The sequence below is a fragment of the Microtus ochrogaster genome, linkage group LG9, assembly GCF_000317375.1.
Source record: "Microtus ochrogaster isolate Prairie Vole_2 linkage group LG9, MicOch1.0, whole genome shotgun sequence".
In the NCBI taxonomy this organism is placed as follows: Eukaryota; Metazoa; Chordata; class Mammalia; order Rodentia; family Cricetidae; genus Microtus; species Microtus ochrogaster.
The window spans coordinates 16915204-16934716 of record NC_022034.1 but is presented as its reverse complement, the minus strand read 5'-3'; the positions used below and the strand labels follow the sequence as shown (position 1 = coordinate 16934716).

General features: G+C 44.1%; 1 protein-coding gene across 1 annotated transcript in view; it reads right to left on the bottom strand.

The window, feature by feature from the left end:
• Positions 1-6297: 6297 nt before the first annotated feature.
• Positions 6298-19513, bottom strand: part of Rmnd1 (required for meiotic nuclear division 1 homolog) — a 31978-nt gene continuing 18762 nt past the window's right edge. The window contains exons 5-12 of the mRNA XM_005363435.2: positions 19063-19102; positions 18910-19010; positions 18023-18129; positions 16569-16633; positions 15134-15210; positions 12306-12426; positions 6750-6866; positions 6298-6402 (exon numbers count right to left, since the gene is read on the bottom strand). Of these exons, the coding sequence (XP_005363492.1) occupies positions 6370-6402; positions 6750-6866; positions 12306-12426; positions 15134-15210; positions 16569-16633; positions 18023-18129; positions 18910-19010; positions 19063-19102 (661 nt within the window). The 3' untranslated portion in view covers positions 6298-6369. The remainder of the gene's footprint in view (positions 6403-6749; positions 6867-12305; positions 12427-15133; positions 15211-16568; positions 16634-18022; positions 18130-18909; positions 19011-19062; positions 19103-19513) is intronic.

Genomic DNA, 19513 nt, shown 5'->3' with positions numbered 1-19513 from the left:
TGCTACTGAAGAAGTAAGCCCCTAGTCCTTTTACTTTTTATTTTGAGATGGGGTCTTGCTAAGTTACTCGTGTTGACTTTCAGCTTGGCACTACCCCAGTCTTAGGTAGCTAGGATTCCATCACATGATTTAGGTTTCCATCCCAGCTTGCTGTCAAATTTTTATGGAAACCTTTTTTTTTTTTTTTTGAGACAGTGTCTCTGTTTCCCATGTGCTGTGATTAAAGGAGTAGACCACCATGCCCCTTGGGAACTCTTAGACTATTCTAAATTAGAGATAGGACACCGTAGATTATTTTAGACTTGCACGATTGCAGGTGGAAGATGACACACTTTTAAAACATTTGCTTAACCTTTTTTTCTCCATTATAATGAGGTGGTCTCACTTGGTAGCCTGTTCTGGCCTGGGACTTCCTGTATGGTTGTATTCTTGTTCTCTAGAGTATTGGGATTACTGTTATGGACTGCCTTACCTTGCAACCTTTGTGGTTCCTGTTCCTACTTAATAGTCTGTTTGTGGTCTGGTTCAGGTTGTCTGAGCTGGTATTGATTGCCAGAGGTGACCTTGAACTTTGAAACTACTGATCCCCGCTTCCACCACCCAAGTGCTTGAATTACAGATGTGCACCAGCACCACTCCCAGTTTATGGAGTGCGGGAGAGGTAACCCAGGCCTTCCTCTGTGCTAGACAAACACCCCACTTACCAGTGGAGAGAAGTCTCCACTCCTACATGTTGGTTTATTTTATATGTATTTTTATTTTTTAACCTTTACCTCACTGTAAGCTTGAGTGAATTCTGAACTGGTGCTTATCTACTTTTGTAGTTGAAGGATTAAAGCTTGTGGGGGAGGGCTAAGATTATTTTTCTTACTAGCACTGAGTGGAGAAGTGATTGTTGTAGAAAACATCTAGGTATAGGGGTGTGTGTGTGTGTGTGTGTGTGTGTGTGTGTGTGTGTGTGTGTAAACGGTTAGCCCTGTACTAAAGGTGCAGTGGGGAGGACACAATGAGAGAATGTGCTACCACATGCGCTGTGGTAGACTAGGTGAAGTTGGTATGGAAACTAACTTTCGAGTTTTGAGAGGAAGTGTACAAAAAGTAGTTTTAGTTGGATGATACCTACCTTGAATTGTTTTCCTTTATTGGTGATAAGTTGCCGTAACTTACTTGTTTTTCTAGAATGCTTATTTTTTTAGATCTGTGTGGTCCGGTCTAGTAGCTAAGGCACACCTGGTACAGGTGACAGCCGCACGCCCACCAGAGAACATTTCTACCGCAGCAGAATTCCGCTTTTGGATGGTGCTGCTTTGAGGTCGTTGTGTGGCTGACCTGTGTTTTCATGTTCTGTGTTGAGTTGGGAATAGAACAAAGGACCTGTTGTGGGAGGAGTCGTGGTTGGTGTTTATGAACAGTGGAGCCAGTATTTTACATCGCGGTTAAGGGGATAGGCTTTGGGGTTGGGGAGATGACTCAGTGAGTAAAGTGCTGTGCAAGCATGAGGGCTTGGGGAACCCCAACACCACATAGAAGTTGTAAGCTGCACTGCTGGTGCATCACTGGTGGGCCAGCCACTCTAGCCTAAATAAAGTAACACTCTCAAAAAGGCAGAGGATTGGTCAGATGGCTCAACAGGTAAAGGTGCTTGCTGAGCAAGCCTACTGAGCTGAGTTCAATTCCTGGAGCCCATGTAAAAGTGGAAGAAGAACTGGGCCCACAAAGTTGTCTCTGATCTCCTCTACGTGTATGCTGTAGCAAGGCACGTGCACACACAATAGAAAGGTCGTGATGACTCCTAACTTCTGGCTTCAAGTACACAGAAACACTCTGGCACAGGGACACAAGAAGGAAAGGCTTTGCAGTTGGATCTGGTCTGAAATTGTGCTACATCTAACATATCGTTTGATCTCTTAACTTCCATTTTTACTCCCAACAGGGATAAATTTATTAGGGTTGTGTAATGTATAATGTAGGGGGTGCTCATCTAGCATTGTATCTTAGTAAGCGATGGTGTTTGTTAATATACCAATGAAATAGATAACTTCTATGTAAACAGCTTCAAATTATACATACAATAAAGTTGATTTTTCTTTCCATGTGCAGTCCTGTTAATTTCGACACTATATATGTATAATTAAACTGCTTAGGATTCCAGACAGGTCTTTCACATCAAGTCTCCATTGGTTTCCTCTGTTGGCTGTACTGTAGTTTTGCATTTCTCAGCATTTTATGTAAATAGAATTGTAAAAATTTGTAGCCATTTCAGAGTGCCTGCTTTAATTTGGCTAAATAAAGTGAGAAACACATTCAAGTTAGAACTAAATTTTGAGGAAAAGAGGTGGGTGGTTTCATGTACCTTAGGCTAGTCTCAGACTTATTGTATACCCCATGAGGCCTTTAACTTTAAAACATTTATTTTCATTGTGTGTATGAATGTTTTCTTACATGTATGTATATATGTACCTCCAGTGTGTACTTGGTGCTCAGAGGCCAGAGAGGGTGCTATATCCCCTGGAACTGGAGTTAGAGACTGTTGTGAGCTGCCATGTGGGAACTGAATAGGAGTCCTCTCAAAGAGCAGCAAATGTTAACCCTGGATCCATCTCTTGTCCCATTGAGCTTTTGTTAGTCTTTGTTCATTTCCAAGTGTTGGGACTATAGGCTTGTAAAACCTTTTTTTCTGGGGCTGGAGAGATGGGTTAGAGGTTAAGAGTACTGGCTACTCTTCAGAGGTCATGAGTTCAATTCCAACAACCACATGATGTCTCAACTGTCTATAATGAGATCTGGTGCCCTCTTCTGGTGTGTAGACACACATGCAGGCAGAATACTGTATAGTAACTAAATCTTGGGGAAAAAACCCACTTTGGCACACACTCAGTAGTTGAAAATTGATTTTTCTAATTTCTTCCTACACTAGAGATTGAACCTGGAGAGAGGTACCCAGTACCCTTGTAGGCGGTGGTTGGGAAATGGGTGACTTAGCCAGTCAAATCAATCACCCCGGGTGGAGAGGAAGATAAAGGGAACCAAGTCCACCCCGTGTGAAGCCTCAGCTCCCAGGTTTTGCCACCAAGATAATAGGTTTTCTGTACCCCATAATAGGTTTCTCCACTGACATAGTAAGCCAGAGCTAGCCAAATTTAAAAGTAAAGAACAGGTTTATTTGAGCTAAGCAACTCCTGGGTGAGTTCTCCAGCCCCAAACTAAAGCAGGGAGCATATATAGCCTGTAGGTGAGGGGTGGTGATGTGTCTGCCACAAGCTGGGTTTGTGCCCAAGTGTGGGCAAAAGCTGGAATGCTTGATGTTGCCTTGGACTGCAGGCAACATCAGAAGATATATGAAGAACTGGGCTTTTTGGTGCCTGCCTTTGTTCAGAGAGTCTCAGAGAGTGCTGTTTGGAGAGAGACAGGAACGGGGCTTTGTGGATCAAGTAGGAATGAGCTGGAGGTTCCAACCAAACAGGCTTATGTGAATGAATGTTTTACCTGTGTGTATGTATGTGCACCACGTGTGCATGGTGCCCTTTATGGGCAGAAGAGTATTGGCTGGATCTGAAGTTGTGTCCTCTGCAAGAGCAACAAGTGCTTTTTTTAACTGCTGGGCCATTTTTTTTCCAGCCCTATAGATTTAAATTGGATGTGTATGGTAATATAAGGGTTTTGCATGCATGTGTACCATGTGTGTGCCTGGTGCCCCAGGTCAGCTTTGGGATGCTCTGGAAGTGGAATTATGGATGGTTCTGAGCTGACTTCAGGTACTGGGAGCTGACCTGAGGTCCTTGGTGAGCAACAAGAGCTCTTAACTGCTGAGCCATCTTTTCAGGCCCCTGTGGTCCCTTCTATTTGAGACAGGGTCTGGTAGGCCAGGCGATAATCTTGAGCTCTCCTGCTTCTGCTTCCCAAGTGCTGGGATTACAGGTGTAGACCACTGTGCCCTGCTAAAGTTCTATTGCAGTTAGTCAAGTCCCATTTGACTCAAGACTTTATTTTTTTCAAGACAGGGTCTCACTATGTAGCTTTGGCTGTCTTGGAACTCACTGTGTAGACCAGGCTGGCCTCAAAGATCCACCTGCCTCTGCCTCTTAGAGGACAGGGGTATATGTGCCACTAAGCCTGGCTATGACTCAGGCTTTTTAAATGATGAAATTTACAGGAAAATTACCAACGTTTTCAACTTAGTTATTTGTCTTGTTTTCTAAGAGTCTCCTGTAGCTCAGGCTGGTCTTGAACTCATAAAGGTAGACAGAATAATTTGAGCTTCTGCCTCCATCTAAGTGCTGAGATTATAGGCGTTAGTACAGGGCTGTTTGATGCAGTCCTGTAGCATGTGCTAAGCAAGCACTCTGCACTGCTTTATCCTCAGCTGACGATGAAGGTTTTGACCTTCAGATCTCCTTGAGGATGCAGGTGAGCTCTGGTTTGATTCTCCTGAGTGAACCGCAGCTCCCAGTTGGTAATCACATCTGCTAACTGGCACTGTTGAGAAACTGGAGTTAGACAAATTAGGTGCATCTTCTATTTTTCACCTATTGGGTTTTTTTGGGTGGGTGGGGGGTTAGAGCACTGTAGTAAATTGAGAAACATCTGTACTTGCTCTGATAATGTTGGTTTGTGACAACAGCCATTGATGGTAGAAGAGGCGGCATAGCCGTGGCTCTGTAGCATTACAGCAGAGTTGAACTGAAAGGTAATTTCCACCCAGCATCAGTGGAAAGAGGAGGTCTGAAAGTGGGGGTGGGGTCAGTTCTTGCCTGACTTGCACAGTCTCGGTCAGAAATGACTGCTCCTGGGAAACCTTCACTCCAGAAAAATCCAGGATGGTGGGCCATGCTATGCAGAGAGGATCCTAATAGGCGTCAACAGGAGACATTAGATGCATGTCTTCTTGTGCATTTGGCTTTAAGTTCAAGATCAGTCCTGGGGCAGGCAGGAGTGGTAATGTGGATGGAAGCATTTGGCTGGTGTTTCTTAGGTGTCCCCTGTAAGCCTTCAGTTGATAAACGTCACCCAGCCTGACCTGTCTCTACTCTTTACTAGCAATGTTTTAAAAAATTGTTACCGTATAAATAGATTCCAAGTCTCTTGTGTGGAAGCAAAGTTAAAAGTTTTAAATCTTTCCTGTTCCAAGTTGTTTTAAAATTCAAACAGTGACATCTAAGCTCGTCCAGTCAATTTTTAGTTCCTGTCCCCAAAGTGGTTTCCTATAGCCTTCTTGCCGGTAAGCTCTGTAGAGCAGGGGTGTCGCTCAGCTGCTCTGTGGTATCTTGGAGTTGAGAGTCATATAAGAGAATTTGAAGTAGTGCTGAATTGGGTGAAGAGTGACCAGTAGAGTAGGTATACAGTGCTGTGTGGTTGCCGGGTGCAATACTGGGGCAGGAAATGAAAATGGGATGTAATACCTTAATAAGTGTCCACCATTATCCACTCAAAATACAGGAAAACTATTCAAATCTGTATTCCTTTGTTTGGCTACTGCTTTTTGTAGTATGTGTCCCCCATAAACCTTTATCCTAATAAATGTTTGTGAAAATCTGTTTGTTTGGGTTTTTTTTTGCAACATTTATAAATAAATTATAAATTTATAAATACATTAAATTTTGTCAGGCACCATAGTTTTACTAGCTTAAGTAATGCACCTGTCATCCACTGGAATTTGATGTTACCGTTTTTGGAAATGCATCTCTTTTTTGGGGGTGGGGTGAGACGGTTTCTCTGTAGCTTTGGAGCCTGTCCTGGAACTTGCTCTGTAGACCAGGCTGGCCTTGAATTTAGAGATTTACCTGCCCCTGCCTCCTTAGTGCTGGCTTGATTGTTTTGAATTTTATGTTTGTGGTTGAGTGGTGCATGAGTCACGCACATAATAAGGTGTGTAGGAAGATTGGCTTACGTGATGTTAGAATACAAAGGGTTGACTAGTGAAATGAGTGTGCCTGTGAACTCAGGCCACTAAAGCTGCTTTCAGTATGTTGACCCAAACATCATATTTGTCATTTTTATTCAGGCAACAATATATTTTAGAGCTGCAGAAGGTCATTATGACATTTTATCTAGAGTCAGCACTGCTATGTTATAGCTGGCTTCAAGCTCTGGCCAGTCCTCTGCCTCTGCTTTCCAAGTGCAGAGATTGGTGTCCCCCCAGTCAGCTCCCCTCATAGCTGGGTTCCTGTGCAGCACAAGGTCTGTCGGGGAACTCATCTTCATGTTTCAGCTTTCAGCATGCTGGAATTACAGGTGTGTCCTGTGCCCACTGACAGTTGATTTAAGGTTTAAATACCTATTACATAAGAAGTCACCCAATAGTGAATGCTGGTTTATTTTGGTTGTAGGACTTGAATTATCTCTTCCAGTGATGTTCTCATTGTCACAAGATCAGAAAAACACTCTTCCCAGCTCAAACATTACCTTAGAAAAACAGAAAGCAAGAGTTACTAATTCAATGGTAAAACAACTAAACTTCATCCTGAGGTTTTTCCCATGGCTTACAAATCCCTGGTGTTGTACACTGTGTCAAGCTGACAGAATAATCACAGCAGCTGCGGTGACTTCCCAAGGCTGCTGTGATGGGAAGGGTCCCTGGAGGAAGCACTCCTTTGTCAAATGGCAAGCTGCGGGTCTGAGGAAGGCAGCTGATCTGGTATTAGGCTGTACATGATAAATTTACAGCCAAAACTAGCGAATGCTGTCTGTAAAATATGGGCGCACATCAGAGCATTTGCCAAATGGGCATTTGAAACAAGCCAGCTGCTGACCTCGATGGTGATGAGGATGACGATCATCCACTCCAGGCGGAGTGCCCTCTTCTCATTCAGGTGATTCCGCATTAGGTCTGTTAGCTCCATGCAGTGCTGAAGCTTTTCATTCATGACCTGCAAGAAAATCTTACTGTCATGCTTTTATATTTAAAGAGAAAACAGATATACATGGTTTATTAAATTCTTGCTGCTTAGACCTCAAAGACAAGCAGTGTTTAGTGGCTCCATCTAGAAACATTTGCAGTGAAATTTTGTTACTGCGTATGTTTCTGAATGTATATATGTGCAGGTTCCTGCAGGGGCCAGAAGGGCCACGAACCCCTCAGAGCTTGCATTAAGCATTTGTACCTACATGGGTGCTGAGCTCTTAACTCTGGTGGTAACTCAGAAAGCACTCAACCACCAAGCCGTCTCCACTCCTCACTTATTTTGCAACCTAGGTAGCCTGCAGTCTTACTGCTACCTCCCAGAGTCCCATTATTCCATGAACCACACATCTGTTTATATGCAGTTCTGGGGTAGTTAGATTCACTGGTCCCTTTATATTGTAGCTTCAAAGAAACAAAATGTGTAGGAAGTCCTTCTATGTGTTGCTTCCATTGGTTAATAAAGGAACTGCTTTGGACCTATAGTAGAGCTATAGGGGAACAGAGCTGTGGGGGGGAATCTAAACTGAATTCTGGGAAAAGGAAGGGCGGAGTCAGACATACTGGAACTTTGCTGGTAGGCCACAACCTTGTAATGATACACAGATTAATAGAAGTGGGTTAAATTAAGAAGTAGGAGTTAGCCAACAAGAAGCTAGAGCTAATGGGCCAAGCAGTGATTTAATTAATACAGTTTCTGTGTGGTTATTTCGGGACTAAGCTAGTTGGGCAGCCGGGATGAACAAGTGGGCCCTACAAAAAAACATTGGCATACTAATCCTTTTAAAGCTAATGGAGATTTTAAACTTTTTTAAAAAAGATTTGTTTACTTTTATGTGCATTGTTGTTTTGCCTGCTTGTATGTCTGTAAGGGTGTTGGATTCCCTGGAACTGGAGTTACAGTTGTAAGCTGCCTTGATGGCTGCTAGGAATTGAACCCAGGTCTTCTAGAAGAGCAGCCAGAGAGTACTCTTAACCACTGAGCCGTCTCTCCAGCCCCTTATGGAAAGTTTTTTTTCTGTTTGATTGTTTTTCGAGACAGGGTTTTTCTGTCCTGAAACTCCCTATATAGACGGTAGCCCAGGCTGGCCTTGAACAGATATCCACCTGCCTCCCAAGTGCTGATTAGTACGCCACCACTGCCCAGCTCCTGATGGAAGTTTTAAAGATAGGGTTTCCTAATATTTTGTTAGGGAAACTTGAAACTTTGTTAAGCATGCAGAGACTACTCTGGCGCAAGTGTCCATAGTTCTAGTTGTGTATGGAAGCGAGCACAAAGGGACCTCTCCGCTGAAGACATGTGGTTATGTGTAACCTGAAACCACTGGAAGGCACCACTACTTGCTGAACTGGCAAAGGGTCTGGGTTCTAACACCTTGGACAGACTGGTTGGAGTGGGTGTGGATGAGTGTCACAATCCTGGATGTGAGTACTAGCAGTTACACACCCATTTAGTACTTGTACATTTCTTGGAAAGCTGTAAAACTGGGGAATTATACTGGTGCAGGTTTGGCCAGTATTGTCTAGGTGTGAGTGGAAACATGTCATACTCAGGGTTCTACAAGAGCATTCCAATGCTTCACTAGTGAGGGGGCACACATTCCTGGCTCATAGGCCCACCTTGTAGTTTCTAATCTGTAAGTACCTAGGCACTGTGTTCTTTTTTTGTCCTTTCTGTCTACTGATTGCTTAGTCTTGGCCTCTAATGTGTTCATATTTAAGCTTATTTCTCTCTTCAAATTGCTGACAGACAATTTGTGCAGTGTTTAAGTCTCCTGGGCTCAGCAACGAGTGTTGATAGCTCTTGCAAAGGACAACTAAGGCTGTTCCCCAGTCCTGCCAGGCAGCTCACAAGTCCAGTTCTAGGGATCTGATGCCCTCTTCTGGACTCCGGGCACCTGCATGAAGCTCATGAAGACGTACTCGATAAATCTTAAGGAACTTTCCTGGTTGTGAATAACATTAAATCTTAGTTTCTGGAGCAAAAGCGCCCCGAGTTTAGGCCAGCATGGTCTACATAGCAAGTTCCAGGCTACTTAGATTTTGTCTTTAAAAAAAGTCTCCTGATGACTAAAATGTTTTTTTTTTAGTTCAGATCTGGAGTAACCCAAGCATTTGGTATAGGCTAAAGCAGTTTCAAAATCAGGAGAATATAATTTGTTTCCTTTTGAAATCTAAATGCCTGTGTTTATTCTACAAATACAGTAGCAGATGCCAAGGAGTCTACACACCAGTGGGGAGTGACAGTTGGCTTGGGGATGCCTAAGCATGTCAGTGTGGAGGGCCCGAGGGAGACACATGAAGGGAAATGTGGCTAGAGCAGTATGGTGAAATGACCTCCACCAGAGCGGTGCAGGCAGTACCCTCAGCTCATGGCTCTTCCCTAATCAATTTCATCAAGCTTGAGTGAGGACATGCTGATTCTAAGAGGAAGAGACACCTGTGTCTTGGCGGCAGTTACATTACATTTCATTATAACGATTACACTCAAAGTTAGCATACGGAGAGAGATATCGAGAGGTAAATTGGAGTATTTTAAATTTCACAACTAGAGCTGCACCTAACAACCATGGGAGATTTTATTTCCAAATTAATGGAGACATAATTTACATTACACCTCCATTCTAAGTATCAGATTCTAACAAGACATTATCCACGGAACTACACTTCCACTTCCACAGCTCACCACCATTCCTTTGCAGTGTGTTACCCCCATCTGCCTGGGCTTGGGGACTTGGTGTTGTACTCTTCCCTTTGAGATAGGGTCGTGAAACCCAGGCTGGCTTCCAGTTCACTATGATGACCTAGAACCCTTGACCAGCTGTCTCCATAAGTGCTGAGATTACAGGTGTGCACCACGGTTCCTGCTGTTAATCACTGCAGGGACTGGAAGGGCTCCTCCATGCAGATTGGGAAGTCTTACCAACTGAGCTACATCTCCAGCAGCTGAAGTAGTTTGTCTTCTTCACCCTGGAGGACATTTGTCTTCCTAGAAATTCCTAGAGTTTCATTTTATTTTATGCATATGAATGTGTACCTCCTGAGTGTCTGGGAGTTACTGATGGTCACGTGGCACCATGCGGGTGGGGTGAGGATGATGTAGGCCGCTGTACAAAGAAGACTTCTAAAACAAACTCTCTCTCTCAAAACCATCCTGACAGGTGACTTCTAAGCCACCATCTAGATGTTCCTGACCTGGCGCTCTTGGAGTATGGGTGGGCCTCTGATTTATTTTCAAGAGAACACTGCACAATGACCAGCTGCCCAGGACTGTAATCAGGCTGTAAGATACCGCCTCCTGTCTTGTTCACTGTAGGACTCTAACCATGAATGTGTTAAGGCAGTAGATGCTCTGTACAGAGGCTCCTGTGGAAAGAATCTGAGACCTTAGTCCAACAGCCTTGAGGGACTGAGCCTAGCAACCACCACACAAATAGACAGGACGTGAATCCTCCCAGCAGTCCTCAGAGATGCCTGTATCCTGGAGAAGAGGCCCCACCCATAAAACTAGGAGAAAGAGCTGCTTTTAGCTGCTAGTTTGGGGGAAACTTAGTGCACAGCAGCAATCAGCCAGTGCTGCAGAGGCCTCATTTGTATAGAGCTTTGGCACCTCTCACATCCTCATCTTCAGCTCGGGCACTACTACCCATCAGGAAAGTCAGACTTTTTCATCTGTCCAGACACCCAGGCTGTCAGATGTCTCAGACATCTGGTTCTCACACTACATTGAGTCCTACTAAAACAACTCCTTCAGCACCAGTCATCAGCCTTGCCAAACCAGCTAAGGCATCTACTTTCCTGCATTAGAAGATACAAAGGAAGAACGAGATGAGTGACAGACTGTGGACACCTTTGATGGGATTTTTATGCAAGGGACAAGTGTCTGGGTTGGAGAAAAGGATATATTCTACAACTACATAGCATTCAATGACTGGTAGAGGATTTTTTGAAATTATGTCATTTACTTGATATGGTGACTGAGACGTGACTGAAGTTGTATTGAAAAGAATGTAGACCAGGAAACAGTGAAACACTATTTGAGGCAACAAAAGAAATGGAGACTTTAGAAGCTGTTTGAAAGAAAGAATGGAAGTTTAAAAAAAGAAAAAGAAAAAGTAACTTTGAAGCCAGTAAGATGGCTCAGTGGGTAGAGGTGCTTGGTGCTAAGCCTGACGACTAGTTCAATCCCTAGACCCCACATGGTGGAAGGAAAGAACTGAGTCCTGAGAGTTGCCCTGACTTCCGCACACATACCATAGCACCCATGCCCTCACCTAGCTACCCCCACACAGAGCACATGTAGCATCAGCAGTGGTCCTGCACACTGAAAACACTAACCCTCAGCAGAAAGCAGGTGGTGGCTGGGGAGATGGCTCAGCTGATAAGGTACTTGTAATGCATGAGGACCTGATTCCAGGTCACTAGCACCCACATGAACAGAGGGCCTACAAGATTTATTTTCGTTTCATCCATACTCTGCTATCAGAAGTCTATGTTTACTTTTAAAATGTTTAATTTAAGCCAGGTGATGGTAGCACACGTTTAATCCCAGCATTTGGGAGGCGGAGGCAGGTGAATCTGTGAGGTTGAGGCCCTCCTGGTCCACAGAGTTCCAGGACAGCCAGAGCTACACTAAGAAGCTCTGTCTTGAAAAACCAAAATCTACATGGGCATATACATCATACAAAGAAGAAACGTTTAGCTATGTGGAAGCCTGAGGCAGGAGGATCCCCAAATTCAAGGCCAGCCTGGGTAATGTAGTGAGACTTCCACCTCAAAAACAAGGAAACATTAAGACAAAACAAAGAACACGGAAATCAGAATTGAGCCTTTGACACAGAAAACAGAAGTGGAGCCAGGTGTTTGTAATCCCAGGACTAGGCCTAAGGCAAAGATGACTGTGAGTTTGAGGCCAGCCACAAAGTATGCCACTTTGTATCTAAAAACCCCTCTTGTAACAATCCATTATATTTTATATAGTCCTTCAGGTGGTCAGGGCTGAAACAGTTTCTGTGTAGCGCACATTAGTCTTGAACTCAAAAGCCATCCTGCCTCAGTCTCCTGAGAAAAAGACTCTAAACTGGCTGCAAAGAGGAAAGATGAGGGAAGTGGGAATCCAAGGAGACATGACCAAGTCAAATAGTATGTCTCCAAATGCAGTTAAATATACTTAGCTGGAAATTTCAGTAATAAATTGTAGCAGAGAATCCCACCCCTCTCCTTTTCTCTTTCTGGTTTTTCCAGACAGGGTTTCTTTTTTGTAGTCTGGGCTGTCCTGGAACTCTTCCGTAGACCAGGCTGACCATGAACTCAGAGATCTGCCTGACTCTGCCTCCCAAGCTCTCAGATTAAAGGTGTGTGCCACCACCACCACCCTGTATGTCTTTTTTCTCTAAAACATACATACCTTAACTCTTCGAGTAATGCTGAGAAATTGGCAGGTCTTATCATAAAGCTCCTCCAGGTTAGCTCTGTCCCAGTAGAAGTCAGGAGTCATCAAAAAATCTGAACTCAGGTTTATACGGTGCCTTAAATAAAAAGTACAGTTTAGTCTTTCATTTATGGTGAATTAACAATCAGTTCCTATTATATTTCATATATTCATGCTACAATAAGAACAGTTTTAAGTTCTGTTCTTTGAAAAGTATTTGAGAAGTGTACACACACACACCTGTGCATCCTCTAAAGGAAAACCAAGAAGAAATAAAAAGGTAAAGACGGGCAAACCTCACTTTTCTTTTTACCTGCAGCTTTCCCTTCCTCTCACCCTCTGGGCTCATTGGCCACCTCTGTTCTTTCAGTCACTGTATAAACACAAGACAGGTGGCAGTACATGTAGGCTAGCTTGGCAGGGACTGACCATGTAGCTCAGGCTAGCTTGGCTTTGGTAAGCCTTAAGTCTCTAGTGTACTAGGAATACTAAGGGGTGTGCTGCCACACTGGTGCTCTCTTTCAGTTTCACCCATACTGTGGTATCACAAGTATTTAATGTAGTGATGGTGGTGCACACCTTTAATCTCAGCACCCAGGGAGGCAGAGGCAGGTGGATCTCTGTAAATTCAAGGCCAGTCCACAGAGTGAGTTCCAGGACAGCCAGAGACGTAGAGAGAAACTTTGTCTCGAAAAAAACAAAAACCAAACAAAAATGTAAATGCATGTTGCATAGTAAAATACAAATAGCCATTCATTCATTAAGATATATGTTGGAGAAGAAAGCAGAAGCACAGTAGACAGCATGTTAAGACTACCAAACAATGCAAAACCCTTTGATAGGGCTACCTGTACATTTCTCCATGAACAGATGTGTGTGTATGCATATATCAAGAGAAATAAACATTTTTGCTATGCAAATAGAATAATACTATATGTATAATTTGCAACTTTTGTATTTTAAGACAGGATCTCACTATTACCTTGGCTAACCTGGAACTCAATGCATACACAGCCTGGTCTTGTACTAACAGAGATTTGGTTCCTTCCACCTCCACAGCAATGGGGTTTAAGGCACACAGCACCACATGCATCAATTTTCTTCTTCTTCTTCTTCTTTTTTTTTTTTAAGGACAAGGTCTCAGTCAAGTATGATGATGCACACTTTTAATCCCAGCACTTGGGAGGCAGAGGCTGGCAGATCTTGGGTCGAGACCAGTTCTATAGAGCAAGTTTTAGGACAGCCAAGGCTACACAGAAAATCTCTGTCTTGGAAAAAAAAATAAATAAAGACAAGGTCTCAAGTAGTCTACCCTGGCTATTTTTTGTTTTTGTTTTGTTATTGTTGTTGTTTTTCGAAACAGGGTTTCTCTGTAGCTTTGGAGCCTGTCCTGGAACTAGCTCTTGTAGACCAGGCTGGCATCGAACTCACAGATAACCGCCTGCCTCTGCCCCCCAAGTGCTGGGATTAAAGGTGTGCACCACCACTGACCAGCTGAGAATCATGAACTTCTGATCCTTTTGCTTCCATGGTTCCCTGCAGTGTTGGGAATCAAAGTCAGGCCCTTGTGCATGCCAGGCAGACTGCTACCAACTGAGTGACAGCTGCAGCCCCAAGACTCAACTCTACCTGACATACTTAGCTATGAATCACAGATCACAGAGATTTGTGATTTACTTTTATTTCTGTGCATATGTCCTTGGAGGCCAGAAGAGGGTGTCAGACCTCCTAGAGCGAGAGGTACAGCAGTTGTGCACTGTGCGATGTGGGTGCTGGGAACCAGACTCAGATCTTCTGGGAGAGCAGCAAGATTCTCAATTGCTTTCTAGTCCTATTTTTTTTTAAAGAATTATTGTGTTTGTTTATGAGGTGTGTGTGCATGTGTGTGTGATGGGAAGCATATGGAGGTCAGAGGAGAGCTTTGTGAGTTGTCTGTCTTTCCCGACCTTTACTTGGGTGCCTAGGATCAAACTCTGGTTTCCAGGCTTGTGACCAGCACCTCACCAATGAGCCACCTGTTTGCTCAGACTTTCTTTGCAGTAACAGAAACACTTATTGTAAAGGGTAAAACAGGGTAAGGAAAGTCAGGCTTAGTAGAAACTAGTCTCAAATTAGATTTATTTAGTCCTAACTTTTGAGTTTGGGCATTACAATTTGTTTATCAGATTCTGCTTGTATTGGCTAGAAAAGAAGGGGAAACAATCTCCCCTACTTCTCAGAGAACACAAGTCTGTGTGGCTCTATTGCTGGATGCTCGCAATGAATGACCATGAATGAGCATCCCTGAGCCTGAGGAACACAGATACTGGAACCCTGAACCACTCCTCTGCGGGCTGATCTAGGGGTGGGAAGACAGTTCTGTGGAAAACATCACAAGGAGCCTTGAACACACTCATCCCATGTGCAAAGGAGGGAGCTGGATGACATGCCCAGCGGACAGCGGCAACCAGGACACATCACTCCGCAAAGACAGGAAATCACCAGTTAGGAGACAGGTCTTCCTCATCTGTACCACTGCACAGTGCTAAACTCAGTAAACTAGGGGGAAACCTCCCAGAAGAGTGATGCTCAGGGAGTAGGTGTAAAACGTCACACTCAGTATGATGTGCACTGCCCTATTTTCCTGGGGGTCTTGGGACGTGTGGCATGTTTAATGGAGATCAGTTTCGCCCTTCTGTATTCATCAGCTTTCCCGACAGTCCTAATGAGGCCTCCTGGCTTCTCATGGGGGGAAGAGTTTTTCTTGCTTATAGTTAAATGTTTTCTCTTAAAGGAAATCTTTCATTTACAAGAGGACATTGTACCTGAGGGCAAAGAGCTCACCCATTTTCTGCATAACTTCTTTATGAGACAGCTTGACTTTCTTCCCAGCTTTTAATGCCTATTTGGAAGGAAAACAAAAACAAAACAACATCCACAATGAGCCTGTGTCTGTGGGGTCAGTATCTGTGGCTCCAGTGTCCCTGTCTAGCAGGCACACTCTTTTTCTTTGTTATTCTACATATGTCACAGCAAACACTGACGTCTTAGGCACAGATTTTGGTACACTGGGTGGGGAGTACTCCTGGAACAGGCAATCCTCCGGATGCTGGGGGAGGGGCATTGCATGTACATCTTTCTCATCACTGTCAGGGCTATGTAGCATGTTCTCAAGCGACACTTCGTCTTAGACGACGAATAATCTAGATAGCCGTTATCCAGATGAAATGTCCTAACTCATATCAAGATTCCAGAATTTTATACCCAGGCTGTTCATTCTATCTGCTACAGTCTGGATCCTGAATGGCCCCTGGAGGCTGTTCCTCAAGGCTTCATCTTGGCTTGTGTTACTGGAAAGTAGTTAACACCTTTTGAGGTGAAGTTGACTGGGAAAAAGTTAGGCCATTGGTTACATGGCTTGAAGGGGCTGCTGGATCTTAGTCCTCCTCTCTCACCGCTCTGGCTGCTGTGAGGTGAGCAGCTTGCCCACCAGGTGCTTCTTGTCATGAGCTGCTGCCTCACCAAGGCCTAAACAATGCACGCCCAGCTACAAACTGTGATCCAAAATAACCCTTTCCTACTAAAACACTGGTTACCCAGGCTTGTGTTTGCAGTGAGAGAAAGCTAATGCGTCCTCTTTAGTATCTGTTCCATGATAATGTTCCTTGTCTCTCACTTCAGAGAAATCTGCTTTTATTCTATGTGTATGAGGATTTGCCTGCACGCATGTTTGTGCATCACAAGTGCCTAACACCAGTGAACACCAGAACTGGGTATTGGATCCCCTGGAACTGGAGTTAAAAGCAGTTGTGAGCCGCCATGTAGGTGCTGGGACCCAAACACAGGTCATCTGCAAGAGCAGCCAGTGCTCTTAATCACATATCCATCTCTGCAGTCCCGATTCATTCCTTATCTCTTTATTGAAAAGTGGGGCCTCTTTCCCAATCTTAGTCCTGTTACTCTGTTACGGTAGACATGCTGGGCCATGGCATCACCACGGGGCTACAGCTGCCCTGTTTCTGTGTCACTGGGTCACACTGAAAATACCGTGCAGTCACAGCCAAGTCATCTGAAGTCTCCAGTAAAACACCAACGCGGACTCCCTTATCCTGACTTCCTCACTTTACTATACTTTCTGCAGCTTTTTTAGTTATCACTACTTTATACTCAAATGGGCATATTATTGAGCAATTAGTATTTTCCCCCCCAAGAAGCCAATTTTTGATTAAAAAAAAAAAGGCAGGGAGCTGATATAATTACCTCTGGGATTGACTGAATAGATTCAATAAATTTGTCCAGTGTTGCTTCCCAAATAGCCAGTTTCACTGGGAAAAGAAGGAAAAAAGGGATTTTCTTTACCACCACCGTCACATCTACACGGAATGCATAATGTCATGGTGCCTCTGTTGCCACTCAGGTAAGTGTCTAAGAAACAAATGTACAGCTGGGCATGGCGATGCCCACCTGTAACCCCAGCACCGAGGACTTGGAGGCTGGCTTGTGATACAAAAACCATGTTTGCACTTTCTAAGTGTGACCCAGGCATAAGAAGGGAATGTCATATGACATTTTAATAAATTAATTCATTTTTAATTTTTTTTTTTTTTGAGGCAGTTTCTCTGTGTAGCCATGGCTGTCCTGGAATTCGCTCTGTAGATCAGGCTGACCTAGAACTCACAGAGATCTGCCTAACTCTGCCTCCTGAGTGAGGGAATTAGAAGCATGTGCCATCACCATCTGGCTCAATTAATTATTTTTGAGACAGGGTCTCACTATGTAGCCCCAGCTAGCCTAGAACATTCTGTGTAGACCAGGATGGCCTTGCATTCACAGAGATGCACCTGTCTTTGCCACCTGACTGCTCAGATGAAAGGTATGTGCCAGTGTTGCCCAACAATGGAATTTTTAATAATTTCAATAAAAAAACAGAAAAAGCAAAAGTAGTAGAACTTGAAAACTAAAGAGGATAAAAGACAGCAATAAAGTAAAGAAAGAGGGGGAGGTGAACTTCAACGTTCTGACTGTGTTGGCGGAACACAGGCGTATCTCCCACACCAGACTTTTGCTCACATCTCAGAAATGCAGTGCTGTGGGTCACGCCTAGCCCTATGGGAAGTTCTATACAGGAGGCAGGGGAGAGACTCCTCAGGGCTGTGAGCAAATCACAATAAGCTCAGAGGCTTCCCACGGGGTCTGCACTGACCCTGCAGCCTGATGCAGCGCATGATAAACACCTAGGGAGGAGCACCTGCGGCCTAAGGGGGGCCATGATCTCAGTCACTCATGGCTGGGCTCTCTCAGATTAGAGGCTGCTGAATCTAACAGTCATGGAGAAGAGAGAACAAAGGCAGTGCCAGCAACAGGAATAACATTTTGAAGAAGTGAAGGTTTTAATACCATTAACAAAAAATGAACAACCAGTGGATGGCAGATTTTATACATTTTTTAAAGAGAAAAAGGAATATTAAGGCTGTATTGAATGTTATGAAAACAATCCGAAATCACTACCCAATTTCCCACTCCCCTCTGGGTTCCCACTTCCCTGCCTGTCCTGGAATTCATTCTGTAAACCAGGCTGGCCTTGACCTCAGCTCTGCCTGCCTCTCCCTCCCAAGGGCTGGGATTAAAGGCGAGCACCACCACTGCCCGGCTACCATTACAGATGTTTAATGAAGCTGTGTAATAGGCCATCTGCACAAGGTAGACTAACTTACCTGAGAGGCAAAGAGCATTGGAGAAAGCAAATTTTTCTAGAATGGAGTCATCTAAGTCCAGCTCCGAGTTTAACTTGATTTCTCCCCTGTGCAGTTTAGACTGTCCCCTATGAAAAGAGGAACAGCATCTTTTGAATCTTAACAGCTGTGCACTTCTGAAAACCTGTCTTCCTAGAAGCCACTCGTCAACTGTTGAGATCTTATAAATTCCATTCCTAAAAACTAACCTACTAAAACAATCAGATAAAGCCTGTGTACCATGAACATTTTGACTATATTTCGGAGACACAGTGTCACACTGTAGCCTAGGCTAGCTCAAACTCTTGGCAGTTCTCCTGTCTTGGTTCCTAAGTGCTGGAATTACAGGTTTGAGCTACCATACCTAGCCAATAAATTGTCACTGAGCCACCACGTGGTGGTGGGAACTGAACCTGGTCCTCTGCAGGAGCAGGAAAAACAAAGACTCAAGAGAAAGATATACTAGATTATTAATTCTACAGAAAAGAGCAAGAGCTGGTGGCCTGGGCCTGTAGCCACAGCATGGAGGAGCTGGGAGGGTCTGAAAGTACTTCCTCACCTAAGGACGCCTGGCAGGACCTCGCACCCCTCAAAGTGGTTCTCCTGGATCACCTCCTCAATACATTTCTGTCATATTCAAACTCAACTGAAAAAAAAATACTTAAAAAGTAAATCCTTCCTGGAACAACCTGATAAACTCATCCTGCTGAGAGCATGCTGTCATTAATTGAGGTTGCTAACATGACAATCTAAATGCAGCTCCTGTTCTTTGGTGTGGGCTCTGGCTTTGATCAGTAACTTAAGAATCTCCACATATTTATTCACAGTGATCGCCTGTCCTCTTCACGAATGCGCTGAGAAATGCTTACTCCGTTTTCATGTAGTTCAGCTCTTCGTTCTCCCAGTGGACCAGAGCCACCTCGTAGGGCTGGGTTTCGTGTCTCTCCAGGACTTGCATCACGTGCTTCACCTAGGAGAGGGGTCACCTGGCGTTACACTGACTCCGTACAAGCCACACGGGCTATCTGCTCGAGGACGTTTGCTACGTTTGCTGCATGTTTTCTGAGTCTCGGTATTTAAGGAAAAGGCAAGCTCACCGTGACAGTAAACTAACCAAGTGACGTGTTCACTTACTTTGACATTTGAAAAGTACAAAGAGATGAGCATCAGAAGTAAATGAATAAATAAATAAATGTGCCATTATTCAGCATCCAAAGAAAATCACTACTAACATTATAGCTTGTATTTGTTAGGTGTCTAAAACAACTGTATAGGCAAATTACTTATAAAGATGAGAGAAGGCTCAGCAGTTAAAAGCATTTGCTGCAGAAGACCTGGGTTCAGGTCTGAGCATCCATATGGTGGCTCACAACGGCCTGCTAATCCTGTTCCAGGAAATCTGATGCCCTCTTCTGACTCCCTTGGGCACTCAGCACTCACATGATGCAGTCACACACAAAAGATAAATTTTTT